Consider the following 16,213-nt stretch of genomic DNA (forward strand, 5'->3'; position numbering starts at 1 on the left):
GAAATTGCAGCAACAACTGAATGTGATACAAGAACTTTGGTTTTTATTTGAGACAAGAACATATACACAACACAATAATCTTATCGCTCTAAAAGGGGGAACACTTCGGAATATACGAGGGAGAATGACAATAGACAAAATACTTCACCCCTCCCAATCCCACTACACTAACTAGGTTGGATTCCAGAGGACCAGGGAAATGCTCACCAAACGCAGGAATAGTTTGTAGAGTGGGGAAAAAAGCTTGCGAGTCTTCGGTTTCTTCCGAGTTGGTTTCTTGTTGGTCGTGGTGGCCCAATATTACCTGGTTGTTGGTAATATCATTGGTTGTTTGTTTCTTGGGGCCCTTGGTTGCCGCGATTCCTTTCCATTCTCCTTCTGTTGTCCTTCCGTCGATTGATTGCCCCGAGGCTGATGTCTTTCAAATGAGCTGTGTTTCTGTCTGTGTCTGTCCGAACTGGACTGCTGACTTCAATTCTCTGCCTGTTTCTGTGTAAAATCAGGCCTCAATTATACCGTTTGAGGCTTTGCTTATCTGCCCGCCAAATCTTCTCTGGCCCGTTGTTAATTTTGGTGGGCTCGTTAACTTTAATACAGGAAACTTTCGATTAACCGGCCCCTAAATAACCGGAAATGTCGGTTAACCAGCAAAATTCAGGAGTTGGTTTCAGCTAACTTTTATAACTTTTATTACTTGCACATCAACAAATTGAGGAAGGCAAGGGTTTGGCTGCAGCTGTTGCTAAGCTACAGAGATGCTTGCAACTTGTGGACATTCTTCTGAAGCTGTTGCTAAGCAACAGGGTTTGTTGCTTCATACAGAGCTCTAAGGTCCGTAACTTTCACTATAGCGTTCGGTTATCCGGAATTGTTGCTGAACCGGCACCACGTCGGTCCCGTCCGTGCCGGATACCAGAAAGTTTCCTGAAGTTTTAAATTCTTTAACGAGTTCCGGGCTGGTCCCATCTATTTTTAATTGATTTTTAACTAGTTTCGGGATTGCTTTGAAATCGGTTTAAGTGTGTGACGTGGTTTTGGATGTTTCTCTGACTGGTTAAACTGTTGTTCGATTGTCTTCTCCTGCTGGGGCCAGGGTCCCTTTTGTTGATCAGTGGCATGTACTGTATTATTCATATTCTTGATGGCTCTGTAATTTTGACAGGAACTGTCCTTCCGTAGGCCTATTGTCATTATGTATGAATGCCTGAGACAGTCCAGAACATTCCCAGACAATCTGGCCCATGCCAATACTCAAACTGTTTGTTTTACAGGGGCTCATCCAAACTCCTTTGTCGCAGCCTTGCACAGGCCTGGGCATGCCTTCTTTTAAAATAGCCAAAAACCTGGGGTTTTGATTTTAAGCCTCTTTCTGGCCCAATATTCTTTTAAACAATCAAATCTCTTCTCCTCTTGGTTTAGAGGAATCTGTAGAATTTTGCAAACCTTACGCTGGTAGCGTGAGGGTCTGTGCAAGGAAAAGACTTGACGAGCCAAACAACTTCATCTCGTTTTATGCTTTCTTGTGTTCTTATAATCAAGTGACTATAGAGCTTGTGGCCTGGATATTAACAGGGGCGTGTTACAGGGGGGAACAGAGTTTTGGACAGAGTAGCCTTTTGGTTCTGACAGGTTCCCCACCCAAAAGTCAGCCTGATTGACAGGCCTGGCTTCCAGTTGGGTGGAGAGCACTCCGCATCAGGCCGCAGGAACAGGTAAGTTTGATCCACAAACCCGGGGGATGGGGTGGTGGGGGGGGGGAATATCCGATCCCTGATTCCCAACCGTGGGGGTCTTTGCACGAGGGGGAGGGGGGGTTCTGATGGGAGGGAGCTTGGGGGGTCGGGGGGGCGGGGAAGCACTCCTGCTCCTCCTGGCCCACTAGCAGTGCTGTGAAGGCACTTACCTTCTCCCTGAAGCAGTCCTCGCCTCCCTTCAGCTGCCGGGTTTCCGGAGGACTGAGAAACCTGCACAGCAGGTTAACTCTGAGGTTGCCAGCCTCATTCTAATATTTAAAAGGCCAACCCACCTTCTGGGAGCGGGTTGGCTGCCCGCCCTGTCCCACCTCCGTAAAACCAGGAAGTGGGCAGGTTGGGGGTCAGGGTCCAGAATTTTAAAATTTTAACATCTGACCCGAACCCAACCCTGTCGTTTTTTGTGTGCTGAAACTGCCCCCTGTGCTTGTGTGCTGTTGATCAATACCTTGTGAATGCATGGAGACGGTATTGATTTACATTTCAGCTGATTAGCTTCTGGATTTAAAGCCGTTCAATAACTATTCCCAGAATCTGTTGCAATATATCTCTGCGTTAATGAAGCAGAGCAGCAGCTACGTTTAGGGACTGTGCACAGTGGACTCTTGTTTTTACCATTCAGAAGCATCTGCAATGCTACAAATGGCAAGAATTCAGGTATTGAAGATGTTTGTATAGTCTGGAAAAAATTTAATCCATGGTAATGTCTTTTACCTTACGCCGTTTAATCTACTCCGGCTGAATTGAGGACCTATGGAGTCTACTTTGAAAATGGAATCTGTGAATTTTGTGATGGTTAAATGTACTTTGCTTAGGAAGTGAAAACCTTCTTAAATGTGGGGTACCTGCCACAATATTAGGAACTACAAAGACTTCTGTGAAACTACAGGCAGATTCAAACCAGCTTTCCAATAGGGAACTGCACAGAGACACAGGCTCCTGCACTGAAGTGGGTGAGGCAGGGCAGAGTGCGGTGATGATGAAAAGTCTATTAGAGCGCCAACTGCAGGCATCCCAACCAATTACAGATATAACAGGGTGAGAACACAATTAACATTTCACAAGTGTATAAATCGTGAGGTTGCTCTTCCCTCCAAGTGGAACTTAGGCAGCTGCCCAGAGTCATTGTGAGGACCAGGACTCATTAGCATAGGCCGGGTGGGCTGCGGGCAGAGAGTGAGGGAAGAGCCTGACAGCTCCAGGCCCCCTGTAATATCAGGCAACCTGGCTGAACAAGACAGGTCCAGAATGGGGGAGGCCTGTTATCGGGAGTTGGGAGGACCCAGTGCAAAAGCGGCCTAGGTTATACGGCACAGAAGGAGACCATTCAGCCCATCGAGCCCGTGCCGGCTCTCTGCAAGAGCACTTCAGCCAGTCCCACTCCCCCGCCCTTTCCCCGTAGCCCTACAAATATCTTTCCTTCAGGTACTTATCCAATTCCCTTTTGAAAGCCACGATTGAATCTGCCTCCACCACCCTTTCAGGCAGCGCATTCCAGATCCTAACCATGTCGCCTTTGGATCTTCTGCCAATCACCTTAAATCTGTGTCCTCTGGTTCTCAATGCTTCCACCAATGGGAACAGTTTCTCTCTATCTACCCTGTCCAGACCCCTCATGATTTTGATCACCTCTATCAAATCTCCTCTCAATCGTCTCTGCTGTAAGGAGAACAACCCCAGCTTCTCCAGTCTATCCACGTAACTGAAGTCCCTCATCCCTGGAATCATTCTCGTAAATCTTTTCTGCACCCTCTCCAAGGCCTTCACATCCTTCCTAAAGTGTGGTGCCCAGAATCGGTCACAATTCTCCAGTTGAGGCCAAACCAGTGTTTTATAAAGGTTCATCATAACTTCCTTGCTTTTGTACTCTCTGCCTCTATTTATGAAGCCCAGGATCCCGTAAGCTTTTTTAACCGCTTTCTCAACCTGCCCTGCCACCTTTAACAATTTGTGCACATATACCCCCAGATCTCTCTGTTCATGCACCCACTTTAGGATTGTACCCTTTAGTTTATATTGCCTCTCCTCGTTCTTCCTCCCAAAATGTATCACTTTGCTCTTTTCTGCGTTAAAGTTTATCTGTCACGTGTCCCGCCCATTTCACCAGCCTGTCTATGTCTTCCTGAAATCTATCACTCTCCTTCTCACTGTTCACTATACTTCCAAGTTTTGTGTCATCTGCAAATTTTGAAATTGTGCCCTGTACACCCAGGTCCAAGTCATTAATATATATCAAGAAAAGCAGTGGTCCTAGTACTGACCCCTGGGGAACACCACTGTATACCTTCCTCCAGTCCGAAAAACAACCGTTCACCACTACTCTCTGTTTCCTGTCACTTAGCCAATTCTGTATCCATGCTGCCACTGTCCCTTTTATTCCATGGGCTTCAACTTTGCTGGCAAGCCTATTATGTGGCACTTTATCAAAGGTTTTTTGGAAATCCATGTACACCACCTCAACCGCATTGCCCTCATCAACCCTCTCTATTGTCTCATCAAAAAACTCAATCAGGTTAGTTAAACATGATTTGCCTTTAACAAATCCGTGCTGGCTTTCCTTAATTAATCCACACTTGTCCAAGTGACTGTTAATTTTGTCCCTGATTATTGTTTCTAAAAGCTTCCCACTACTGAGGTTACACTGACTGTCCCGTGGTTGCTGGGTTTATCTTTACACCCTTTTTTGAACAAGGGCGTAACATTTGCAATTCTCCAGTCCTCTGGCACCACCCCCGTATCTAAGGAGGATTGGAAGATTATGGCCAGAACCTCCGCAATTTCCACCTGCACTTCCCTCAGCATCCTAGGATGTATCCCATCCAGTTCTGGTGACTTATCTACTTTAGGTACAGCCAACATTTCTAGTACCTCCTCTTATCAATTTTTATCCCATCCAGTATCTCAACTACCTCCTCTTTCATTATGTCTATGGCAGCATCTTCTTCCTTGGTGAAGACAGATGCAAAGTACTAATTTAGTACCTCAGCTATGCCCTTTGCCTCCATGCATACATCTCCATTTTGGTCCCTAATCGGCCCCACCCCTCCTCTTACTACCCGTTTACTATTTATATGCATATATAAGACTTTTGGATTCCCTTTTATGTTAGCTGCCAGTCTATTCCCATACTCTCTCTTTGCCCCTCTTATTTCCTTTTTCACTTCCCCTCTGAACTTTCTATATTCAGCCTGGTTCTCACTTGTATTCTCAACCTGACATCTGTCATACGCGCTCTTTTTCTGCTTCATCTTACTCTCTATCTCTTTCGTCATCCAGGGAGCTCTGACTTTAGTTGCCCTGCCTTTCCCCCTTGTGGGAATGTACCTCAACTGTACCCGAACCGTCTCCTCTTTAAAGGCAGCCCATTATTTGATTACAGTTTTGCCTGACAATCTTTGATTCCAATTTACCCGGGCCAGATCCGTTCTCAACCCACTGTAACTGAACCGACCAGGGGGCAAGCAACCTTAGATCTGGTCCTGTGTAACGAGACAGGATTAATTAAAAATGTCCTAGTAAAGGATCCCCTTGGAATGAGTGACCATAACATGGTTGAATTCCATATTCAATTAGAGGGTGAGAAGGTTGGATCTCAAACAAGCGTGCTAAGCTTGAATAAAGGAGACTATGAAGGTATGAGAGTGGAATTGAGTAGAGTGGATTGGGAAAATAGATTAAAGGGTAAGACGATACATGATCAGTGGTGTACATTTAAGGAGTTATTTTACAACTTCCAAAAAAAATATATTCCACTGAGAAGAAAAGGGTGTAAAAGAAAAGACAGCCATCCGTGGCTAAGTAAAGAAATTAAGGATAGTATTCGACTAAAAACAAGGGCATATAAGGTAGCCAAATCTAGTGGGAGGATAGAGGATTGGGAAAACTTTAAAAGACAGCAAAAAATAACAAAAAGATTGATTAAGAAAGGGAAGATAGATTATGAAAGTAAATTAGCAAAAAATATAAAAACAGATAGTAAGAGTTTTTATAGTTATATAAAAAGAAAAAGGGTGGCTAAAGTAAATGTTGGTCCCTTAGAGGATGAGACCGGGAAATTAATGGTGGGAAATATGGAGATGGCAAAAACACTGAATGAATATTTTGTATCAGCCTTTACAGTAGAGGACACTAAGAATATCCCAACACTGGACAAACAGGGGGCTATAGGGGGGGAGGAGCTAAACACGATCAAAATCACTAAGGAAGTGGTACTCGGTAAAATAATGGGACTCAAGGCGGATAAATCACCTGGACCTGATGGCTTACATCCTAGGGTCTTGAGGGAAGTGGCGGTAGGGATTGTGGATGCATTGGTAATCATTTTCCAAAACTCCCTGGACTCAGCAAAGGTCCCGGCAGACTGGAAAACTGCTAATGTAACACCCCTATTTAAAAAGGGCAGTAGACAGAAGGCTGGAAACTATAGACCAGTTAGCCTAACATCTGTGGTAGGTAAAATTTTGGAGTCCATTATTAAGGAGACAGTAACAGGACATTTGGATAATCATAATTTAATAGGACAAAGTCAGCATGGTTTTATGAAGGGGAAGTCATGTTTGACAAATTTGCTGGAGTTCTTTGAGGAAGTAACATATAGGGTGGATAAAGGGGAACCAGTGGACGTAGTGTATTTAGACTTCCAAAAGGCATTTGACAAGATGCCACACAAAAGATTATTGCTTAAGATAAAAATCACGGGATTGGGGGTAATATTCTGGCATGGATAGAGGATTGGCTATCTAACAGAAGGCAGAGAGTTGGGATAAATGGTTCATTCTCAGACTGGCAATCAGTAACTAGTGGTGTTCCGCAGGGGTCAGTGCTGGGTCCCCAACTCTTTACAATCTATTTTAACGATTTGGAGGAGGGGACCGAGTGTAACGTATCAAAGTTTGCAGATGATACTAAGATGGGAGGGAAAGTAGTGAGTGAGGAGGACATAAAAAACCTGCAAGGGGACATAGACAGGCTAAGTAAGTGGGCAGAGATTTGGCAGATGGAATACAATACTGGAAAGTGTGAGGTTATGCACTTTGGCAGGAAAAATCGTAGAGCAAGTTATTATCTTAATGGCAAGAAACTGGAAAGTACAAAGGGGTCTGGGGGTCCTGGTGCACGAAACTCAAAAGGTTAGTAGAGTCGTAGAGTCATACAGTTATACAGCACGGATAGAGGCCCTTCGGCCCATCGTGTCCGCGCTGGCCTTCAAGCCCTGTCTAATCTAATCCCATATTCCAGCATTTGGTCCGTAGCCTTGTATGCTATGGCATTTCAAGTGCTCATCCAAATGCTTCTTGAATGTTGTGAGGGTTCCAGCCTCCACAACCCTTTCAGGCAGTGAGTTCCAGACTCCAACTACCCTCTGGGTGAAAAAGTTCTTTCTCAAATCCCCTCTAAACCTCCCGCCCTTTACCTTGAATCTATGCCCCCTAGTTATTGACCCTTCTACTAAGGGAAAAAGCTCCTTAGTATCCATCCTATCTATGCCCCTCATAATTTTGTGCACCTCAATCATGTCCCCCCTCAGCCTCCTCTGCTCCAAGGAAAACAAACCCAATCTGCCCAGTCTCTCTTCATAGCTGAAGCGCTCCAGCCCTGGTAACATCCTGGTGAATCTCCTCTGCACCCTCTCCAAAGCTATCACATCCTTCCTGTAGTGTGGCGACCAGAACTGCACACAGTATTCCAGCTGTGGCCTAACCAGTGTTTTATACAGCTCCATCATAACCTCCTTGCTCTTATATTCTATGCCTCAGCTAATGAAGGCAAGTATCCCATATGCCTTTTTTACCACCTTATCCACCTGTTCCGCCGCCTTCAAGGATCTGTGTACTTGCACACCCAGATCCCTCTGACCCTCCGTCTTGCCTAGGGTCTTACCATTCATTGTGTATTCCCTTGCCTTGTTAGTCCCCCCAAAGTGCATCACCTCGCACTTTTCCAGGTTAAATTCCATTTGCCACTGTTCCGCCCATCTGACCAACCCATCTATATCGTCCTGCAGACTGAGACTACCCTCCTCGCTATTTACCACCCTACCAATTTTTGTATCATCCGCGAACTTACTGATCATACCTTTTACATTCATATCCAAGTCATTAATGTAGACCTCAAACAGCAAGGGACCCAGCGCCGATCCCTGTGGTACCCCACTGGCCACAGGCTTCCAGTCACAAAAACAACCTTCGACCATCACCCTCTGCCTTCTGCCACTAAGCCAGTTTTGTATCCAATGTGCCAAGGCACCCTGGATTCCATGGGCTCTTACCTTCTTGACCAGTCTCCTGTGCGGGACTTTATCGAAGGCCTTACTGAAATCCATGTATACCACATCCACTGCGTTACCCTCATCCACACACCTAGTCACCCCCTCAAAAAATTCAATCAAATTAGTCAGACATGATCTTCCCTTGACAAAGCCATGTTGACTATCCCTGATTAATCCTTGCCTCTCCAAGTGGAGACTAATTTTGTCCCTCAGAATTTTTTCCAATAATTTTCCTACCACTGATGTTAGGCTCACTGGCCTGTAGTTCCCCGGTTTTTCCCTACTCCCCTTCTTGAATAATGGTACTACATTAGCGGTTCTCCAGTCCTCTGGCACATCCCCTGTGGCCAGAGAGGTTCTGAATATATGTGTTAGAGCCCCCGCAATCTCTTCCTTTGCCTCACACAGCAGCCTGGGATACATTTCGTCCGGGCCTGGGGATTTATCTATTTTTAGGCCTGCTGAAACCGCCAATACCTCCTCCCTCTCGATGTTAATATGTTCGAGCATATCACAGTCCCCCCGCCCTATTTCTATGTCTACATCGTCCCTCTCCATAGTGAAAACAGATGCAAAAAATTCATTTAGAACCCCTCCTACATCTTCCGGCTCCACACACAGATTGCCAATTTTGTCCCTAATGGGCCCTATTTTTTCCCTAGTTATCCTCTTACCTTTAATATACTTATAAAACATCTTAGGATTTTCCTTTATTTTGCTCGCCAGTGTTATTTCATGGCCCCTCCTTGATCTCCTAATTTCTTTTTTAAGTATCCCCCTGCACTTTTTGTACTCCTCTAGGGCTTCCTCCGTCTTTAGCCTTTTGTATCTGCCAAAAGCCCTCCTTTTTTTTCTAATCCATTCTCGTATATCCCCTGACATCCAAGGTTCCCTGTGGTTTTTGGAACCACCCTTGACCTTTACGGGAACATGTTGCCATTGTATGATCTCAATCTCCCTTCTGAAAGCCTCCCATTGCTCTGATGCGGATTTTCCTACAAGTAGCTGATCCCAGTCCATTTTGGCCAGATCCTGCCTTATCCTATTAAAATCAGCCTTCCCCCAATTTAGAACCTTTATTTCCGGCCCATCCCTGTCCTTTTCCATGACCACTTTAAATCTCACCATATTATGGTCACTGTCACCAAAGTGCTCACCTACTAGCACTTCTTCCACTTGGCCGGCCACATTCCCTAGAATTAGGTCCAGTACCGCCCCCTCTCTTGTAGGACTTTCTACATGCTGGCTCAAAAAGCTCTCCTGGATGCACTTTAAGAATTCTACACCCTCTGTGCCTTTCACACTCTGACTATCCCAGTTAATATTGGGGAAGTTGAAATCCCCCATTATTATTACCCTATTATTTGCACATTTCTCTGAGATTTGCCTACATATCTGTTCCTCTATCTCCCCCTGACTGTTTGGAGGCCTATAGTACACTCCCAGCAAAGTGCTTGCCCCCTTTTTTCTTTTTAAGCTCCACCCATATGGCCTCATTAGAGGAACCTGCTAATATGTCATCCCTCCTTACTGCAGTAATTGACTCCTTAATTAATATTGCGACACCCCCTCCTCTTATACCTCCCCCTCTGTCTCGCCTGAAGATTCTGTACCCCGGAATATTGAGCTGCCAGTCTTGCCCCTCCCTCAACCATGTCTCCGTGATAGCAACAATATCATACTCCCATGTGTTTATCAACACCTTCAGTTCATCCACCTTATTTGCAAGACTCCTTGCATTAAAATAGATGCCATCCAGCTTTGCCCTTGTATATTTGCCCTGTCTACCAAGCTGACTTGTTTTTTTCTCTATAATTGGCAGCACATCACCCCCTATTTCAGATCCCCTCTGTATCCTATCCCCCTGCCAAGTTAGTTTAAACCCCCCCCAACAGTGCTAGCAAACCTCCCCGCAAGGATATTTGTCCCGCTCTGGTTCAGGTGCAACCCGTCCGACTTGTACAAGTCCCACCTTTCCCAGAAGCAGGCCCAGTGATCCAGGAAACTAAAACCCTCCCCCCTACACCAACTCTTTAGCCACGCATTCATCTGCTCTATCCTCCCATTCCTATACTCACTAGCACGTGGCACTGGGAGTAATCCAGAGATTACAACCTTTGAGGTCCTGTTTTTTAATCTGCTACCTAGCTCCCTAAATTCTTGATGCAGGACCTCATCCCCCTTCCTACCTATGTCGTTGGTCCCAATGTGGACCACGACCTCTGCCTGCTCACCCTCCCCCTTAAGAATGCCCTGTAGCTGCTCAGTGACATCCATGACCCTGGTGATTAAGAAGGCCAATGGAATGTTGGCTTTCATTGCTAGGGGGATAGAATATAAAAATAGGGAGGTATTCCTTCAGTTGTACAAGGTATTGGTGAGACCGCACCTGGAATACTGCATACAGTTTTGGTGTCCATACTTAAGAAAAGACATACTTGCTCTCGAGTCAGTACAAAGAAGGTTCACTCGGTTAATCCCGGGGATGAGGGGATGGACATATGAGGAGAGGTTGAGTAGACTCGGACTCTACTCATTGGAGTTCAGAAGAATGAGAGGCGATCTTATTGAAACATATAAGATTGTGAAGGGGTTGGATCGGGTGGATGTGGGGAGGATGTTCCCGATGATGGGTGAAACTAGAACTAGGGGGCATAGTCTTAGAATAAGGGGCTGCTCTTTCAAAACTGAAATGAGGAGGAACTACTTCACTCAGAGGGTGGTAGGTCCATGGAATATGCTGCCCCAAAAAGCTGTAGAAGCTACATCATTACATAAATTTAAAACAGAAATAGACAGTTTCCTAGAAGTAAAGGGAATTAAGGGTTACGGGGAGCGGGCAGGAATTTGGACATGAGTCTAGGTTCAGATCGGACATGGCCCTGTGGGTAGCGGAGCGGGCCCAGGGGCCGTGTAGCCTGATCCTGCTCCTATTTCGTGTGTCTAATTCTGTTAGATTCAGGAGATGGTTCTGTGATAGTAGATTGGCGGTTAGGATCAGATCAGCCATGATCTTATTGAATGGCGGAGCAGGCTCGAGGGGCCGATTGGCCTACTCCTGCTCCTATTTCTTATGTTCTTATGTAAATTGGCTTTCCGCCAATTAAGTATTGTTACTCTCGATTGCTCCCTGTCCTTTTCCACAGCTAGTTTAAATCTTCTGATACTATGATCACTGTTCCCTAAATGTTCCCCTGCTGTCACTTGCTCCACTTGCCCCACCTCATTCCCCAGAACCAGATCCAGCAATGCCTCCTTCCTCATTGGGCCGGAAACATACCGATCAAGAAAGTTCTCCTGAACACACTTCAGAAATTCTTCCCCCTCTCTGCCCTTTACACTATTACTATCCCAGTCTATATTAGGATAGTTGAAGTCCCCCATTACCACTACTCTATAGTTCTTGCACCTCTCTATAATTTCCCTGCAAATTTGCTCCTCTATATCTTTCCCACTAGTTGGTGGTCTATAGAATACACCTAGTAGTGTAATGGCACCTCTATTATTTCTCAACTCTCGCCATATGGATTCTGTCCTTGACCCCTCCAGGACATCCTCTCTCTCCAGCACTGTAACATTCTCCTTAACCAATACTGACACCCCACCTCCTTTCTTTCCTTCCCTATCTTTCCAGAACACCTTATATCCAGGAATATTTAAAACCCTATTCTGCCCTTTTTGAGCCAGGTCTCTGTCACGATGACATCATATTCCCATGTGTCTATTTGTACCTGCAGCTCACCAACCTTATTTACCACAGTCTGTGCGTTTACACACAAGCACTGGAAACCTATCTTAGACCTTCTTGTATTCTCTCTTAGTCTGAACCCACCTAATACCGTACTATTTCTTACTCTAGTGCTATCTGTCTCTCCCAATCGTTTGTGCACCTTGCTTCTCCTTTCTAATGCTACATTCTGTTGTTTAAGTGGAGCCCAGAGGCGCACACCTGCTCCTCCCAGTCCCACAAGAAGATATAAAAATGTATCTTTTTGGCTCCTCTTGGGCTGATCGCCAGCTGAAACGGTGCGGAAAGCCCAGTGTTGTCCAAAAACATACGCCACAGGACCCCGATTTGCCCATTAATGGAGCCTGTCTCAGGCCGGCGCTCTGGTGAGCTAGGCCGTTGAGAGGATAGAGACAGCATCACTAGATTATTCCTGGGATGAGAGGGCTGTCCTATGAGGAGAGATTGTGTAGAATGGGCCGATACTCTCTGGAGTTTAGAAGAATGAGAGGTGATCTCATTGAAACATACAAGATTCTGAGGGGGATTGACAGGGTAGATGCTGAGAGGCTGTTTCCCCCTGGCTGGAGAGTCTAGAACTAGGGGGCATAGTCTCAGGATAAGGGGTCGGCCATTTAAGACTGAGATGAGGAGGAATTTCTTCACTCAGAGGGTTGTGAATCTTTGGAATTCTCTGCCCCAGAGGGCTGTGGACGCAGAGTCTGAGTATATTCAAGGCTGAGATCGATAGATTTTTGGACTCTAGGGGAATCAAGGGATATGGGGATCAGGTGGGAAAGTGGAGTTGAGGTCGATGATCAGTCATGATCTTATTGAATGGCGGAGCAGGTTTGAGGGGCCGTATGGCCTACTCCTGCTCCTAATTCTTATGTTTTTATCACCATCGGCCAGAATGGGCCATTAAGTCATTCCCCACCAGTTTCAGCAAGCCTCAGAATCTCTCCCAATGTCTTTATACTTTCAGGCAAATATGACAACTAATGACGTGTGTCCCATTTAACTCTAAACTTCCATTGATGCGCCTGTGAACAAAAATAATTGTAATACAAGAGTTTAGCTAACACGCTCACCTCTAAATCTATTTCACTCTAAAAATAAGACCAACTTTTGTTAACAATTTCTTAAAGGCTCCCACCCAAGGTCAGTGGCCCAGCTTTCTCCAACCCGGTCTTTGATCTGAAAATGCACGCTTTCATAGAAGCAGCAGAATGAGGCACTTGATTCACTGTAGACACAAAACCTCGATCCTCGGAAAGGGAACAGCCACCTGAAACTCACACAGATAATTCTTGTTTCAGACGGACCCGAAGGCAAGATATCAGGAATGGTGATCCTCTTACCCAATGCTCCGATCAACATCACAATGGTAAGTTCACGGTGACTTCCTTGCTCCCAGTTTAATGGCCTTTCTACATTTCCGATCAATTCTTCTATCAAATGATGTGATTTATATTTATGACAGTGTACATCAGACTGTTTTTCAGCCAGATTAATGCTCATGTAGTTAACGGGACTTAATCAGATATATTGATGGAGCTGTCAACACTGGAGAATCCTAGGTGTCAGTTTTCAGTTGGATACCAGAAGTGCAATTAGCACCGAAACCTGAAGATGGTTAAAAGTGACAAACTGTATCTCACATAACCTGCAGGGGATGGTCGAGTGGAGTCTTATCTTCTCTCCTCTCCCTTATCCTGTGTTCCCTTTTTCTAAAGACTCTTATCCCAGCTTTCCTATTTTTTTCTCTGGGAATTGCAAAGTCTTTTCTTTTGCTTTCTCTCAAGAAACCAGATAATGCCAAGAATTATCCTCCGACACAAGTGAGACGGTGATCCTGAGGCAGGAGATGTGGCGATTGCCCTCTCACACGGGCCAAGTGTGGGAGAGTCGATAATGCTGCACGTTGAATAGTCCTAGGGCAGGGAAAGGAAGGGAAAACCAGGAGATTGACAAAGATTGGAGAATTTTTTCTGAATTATACAAAGTAAATTAACATTAATTAATTCTATGCAAATGCCCGTGCCATTTTCCCGATGTTCTCTCTTCCTCTTCTGATGATAATCACACCTGGAGTTGGGTTCCACGGTACCAGGTGATGTCCAATGCTTCATCCAAGTGAACATTCTTCATGTTCAAGCCTAGGTACTGAATGACATCAGAGGGGGGCGAGAGAGACAATGCAAACCCGACCTCACCCAACATTCACACATGCTCGTTTTACAATAAGGATCACTGGATAACAATTGGGAGGCAGAATCATGGCTGATTTTCCCCTTCCCTATTCAATGGGTGCTGAGACCGAATGTAATACCCCTGTCGGTACCTCAGCTGAGATCAGGTAACTCAACACAGACCAGGTCAATCAGGGACCTTCTGTTCTGTACGGTTTATAAACATATACTTTAGCAACTGAACCAACAGGGGAGTTCTACCCATTTCATTGTTAAGTGTTATTTCTGCGTAGAATTGTTTAAAATGTAATTTTTAGAACTGCTTCGTTATAAGAACATTGTCGCACCTGTTCGCCGGGTATAAAACAGATGCAATGATAACCGGGTTAGCAGGACAAAGGCCTCCGCTTGATCTGCGCAGGCATTCAGGGCACTGCTAATTTGATCAAGACTTTGTTTCAGGTAGTCTTGCCTATAATGAGCGCTGGCCTCATTCTAAAATTGAAACGTGGTTTCTGCAGCCATGTCAGACCCGGACTCCTAAATCTCTTTAGACTTGTCGGAGCTTGCGATGCCCAAACTCCGACTAGTATTTCTGGGTCTTCATCTGCCTAACAGGACCGCTCAAAAAAAACCTCCAAACGTAGCTAAATTGTGTCCTTTGCAGAGTCGGAAGTGCTCCTCCTGTCTCCACTAAACAACTGCACTCCACCACCCACCTCACCCCCTCCTCCCTCCCCCCTCATCCTGATTCTCTCCCAATCTTGTTTTGTTTCGAAATACTTCAATGGAAACATATTCGACAATTCTCTCACCCTTTGTGTAAAGAAGTCTGCCTGATCTGCTTTCTTAGTCTTGATTTTTACCTCACGCTCCCTCGTATTTGAAACAATTTGCCTCAATCAATGTTGTCAATACCCGTCATAATCTGGAACGCTGCCATTGCATCACCTCAACTCTTCCTCTTTTCCAGCGGGAACTAGCCGTGCTGTCTTGGTCTATTCTCATAAGTTGGATTCCTGTTCCCTGGAATCACTGCAGTTGCTTCTCTCTCTACCTGCCCAAGGGTCTGAGCTGCACCCTATGATTAGGTGACCAGAACTGGTCACAGTACTCCGGGTGGGATGTGTTATACAACCCCAGTGGATTGGCACGCTACCCTTCTACTAAATCAACCTAGGAACCCATTTGCCTTTTTTAAGCTTTACTGTTGCAATTGGTTGAAGATTCTGGCAAATATTTACCCAAATCGCTCAAGCAGACACATCAAGGTTTTAAAAAAAAATTCATTAATCAACTGGAAATCATAAAAAGAAATATTCGGAAAAGAATAAATTCCTTCCCCCTCTGTGTAAACACTGCCGGTGATTTGATTACATTTTCATTCCTCAATAAATAAATAAGGGATCCACGGGAGTTGGAGGCTGGGTAATTTCTGTAAGGCCGCAGTGTTGTGGTCGAGCACTGTGGCATCATTTTCAACATGCAGGCCCCACGGTGTAACAATGCTCCTGGTGCCAGCCAGTCTGGCCCTCTACCCACTTCAGCAAGACCACTGCAACATTTCACCTGTGGTACAGGAGGCCAGTAATCGGCACTCTGGGCATGTGCTCACCTGTACCTGCATGGAACTGGGTCCCTCTAATCAGTCACAGATTATCCAGACAGAAGTGAAGTACAATGGCCACGTGAGTGATGCATTATTGTGCAGCAATATTATTCTATGGGCTTCAGTCCTATCCTGGAAAGTGTTTCTGCCCAGTAGACCATTAAAGGCTAGCTTCAGGAATGGCAGCCAGTTACTGATTTACTCCCATTGCAGCTAGTTATGCTTCAGACTCTGAATACATCGCCAGCACCCACTAAACATTGATAAAAAAAGATCTCAAAATATTTCTAGAAAGGTCCTGAGAATTGCCAGCTCAAGCACAACGTTTTCTAATGCACGGGTGTTTTGGTCAGGAGAAAATGTAAAATAGAGGGACGCCTCGCTCCATCGCTGGATTCACAGCCACGTTCTGAAGCTGAACATTTGGCATTGCTGCCCCCCGGTGGACACATCTGAACAGTGCATTGTCATATTTACAACACACGGCACTGGTTTAAACTTTTGGAACTTGTTCATTTGTAGAAAAACTTAGCACATGTATAGAAATAAGAACATAAGAAATACGGGCAGGAGCAGTCCATTCAGCTCCTCGAGCCTGCTCCGCCATTCAATAAGATCATAGCTGATCTTCAACCTCAACTCCACTTTCCTGCCTGATCTCCATAT

General features: G+C 45.3%; 1 protein-coding gene across 9 annotated transcripts in view; it reads left to right on the plus strand.

Annotated features, from left to right (window-relative positions):
* Positions 1-16,213, plus strand: part of LOC147105921 (semaphorin-3A-like) — a 553,051-nt gene that overhangs the window by 516,461 nt on the left and 20,377 nt on the right. For all 9 annotated transcript variants that reach the window (XM_086010848.1, XM_086010849.1, XM_086010841.1 and 6 more), the window contains one exon: positions 13,066-13,133. In XM_086010848.1, the coding sequence (XP_085866974.1) occupies positions 13,066-13,133 (68 nt within the window). The remainder of the gene's footprint in view (positions 1-13,065; positions 13,134-16,213) is intronic.

Source organism: Somniosus microcephalus, chromosome 17 (genome assembly GCF_052327205.1).
Source record: "Somniosus microcephalus isolate GS21.2 chromosome 17, FLI_Smic_1.0, whole genome shotgun sequence".
Classification (NCBI taxonomy): Eukaryota; Metazoa; Chordata; class Chondrichthyes; order Squaliformes; family Somniosidae; genus Somniosus; species Somniosus microcephalus.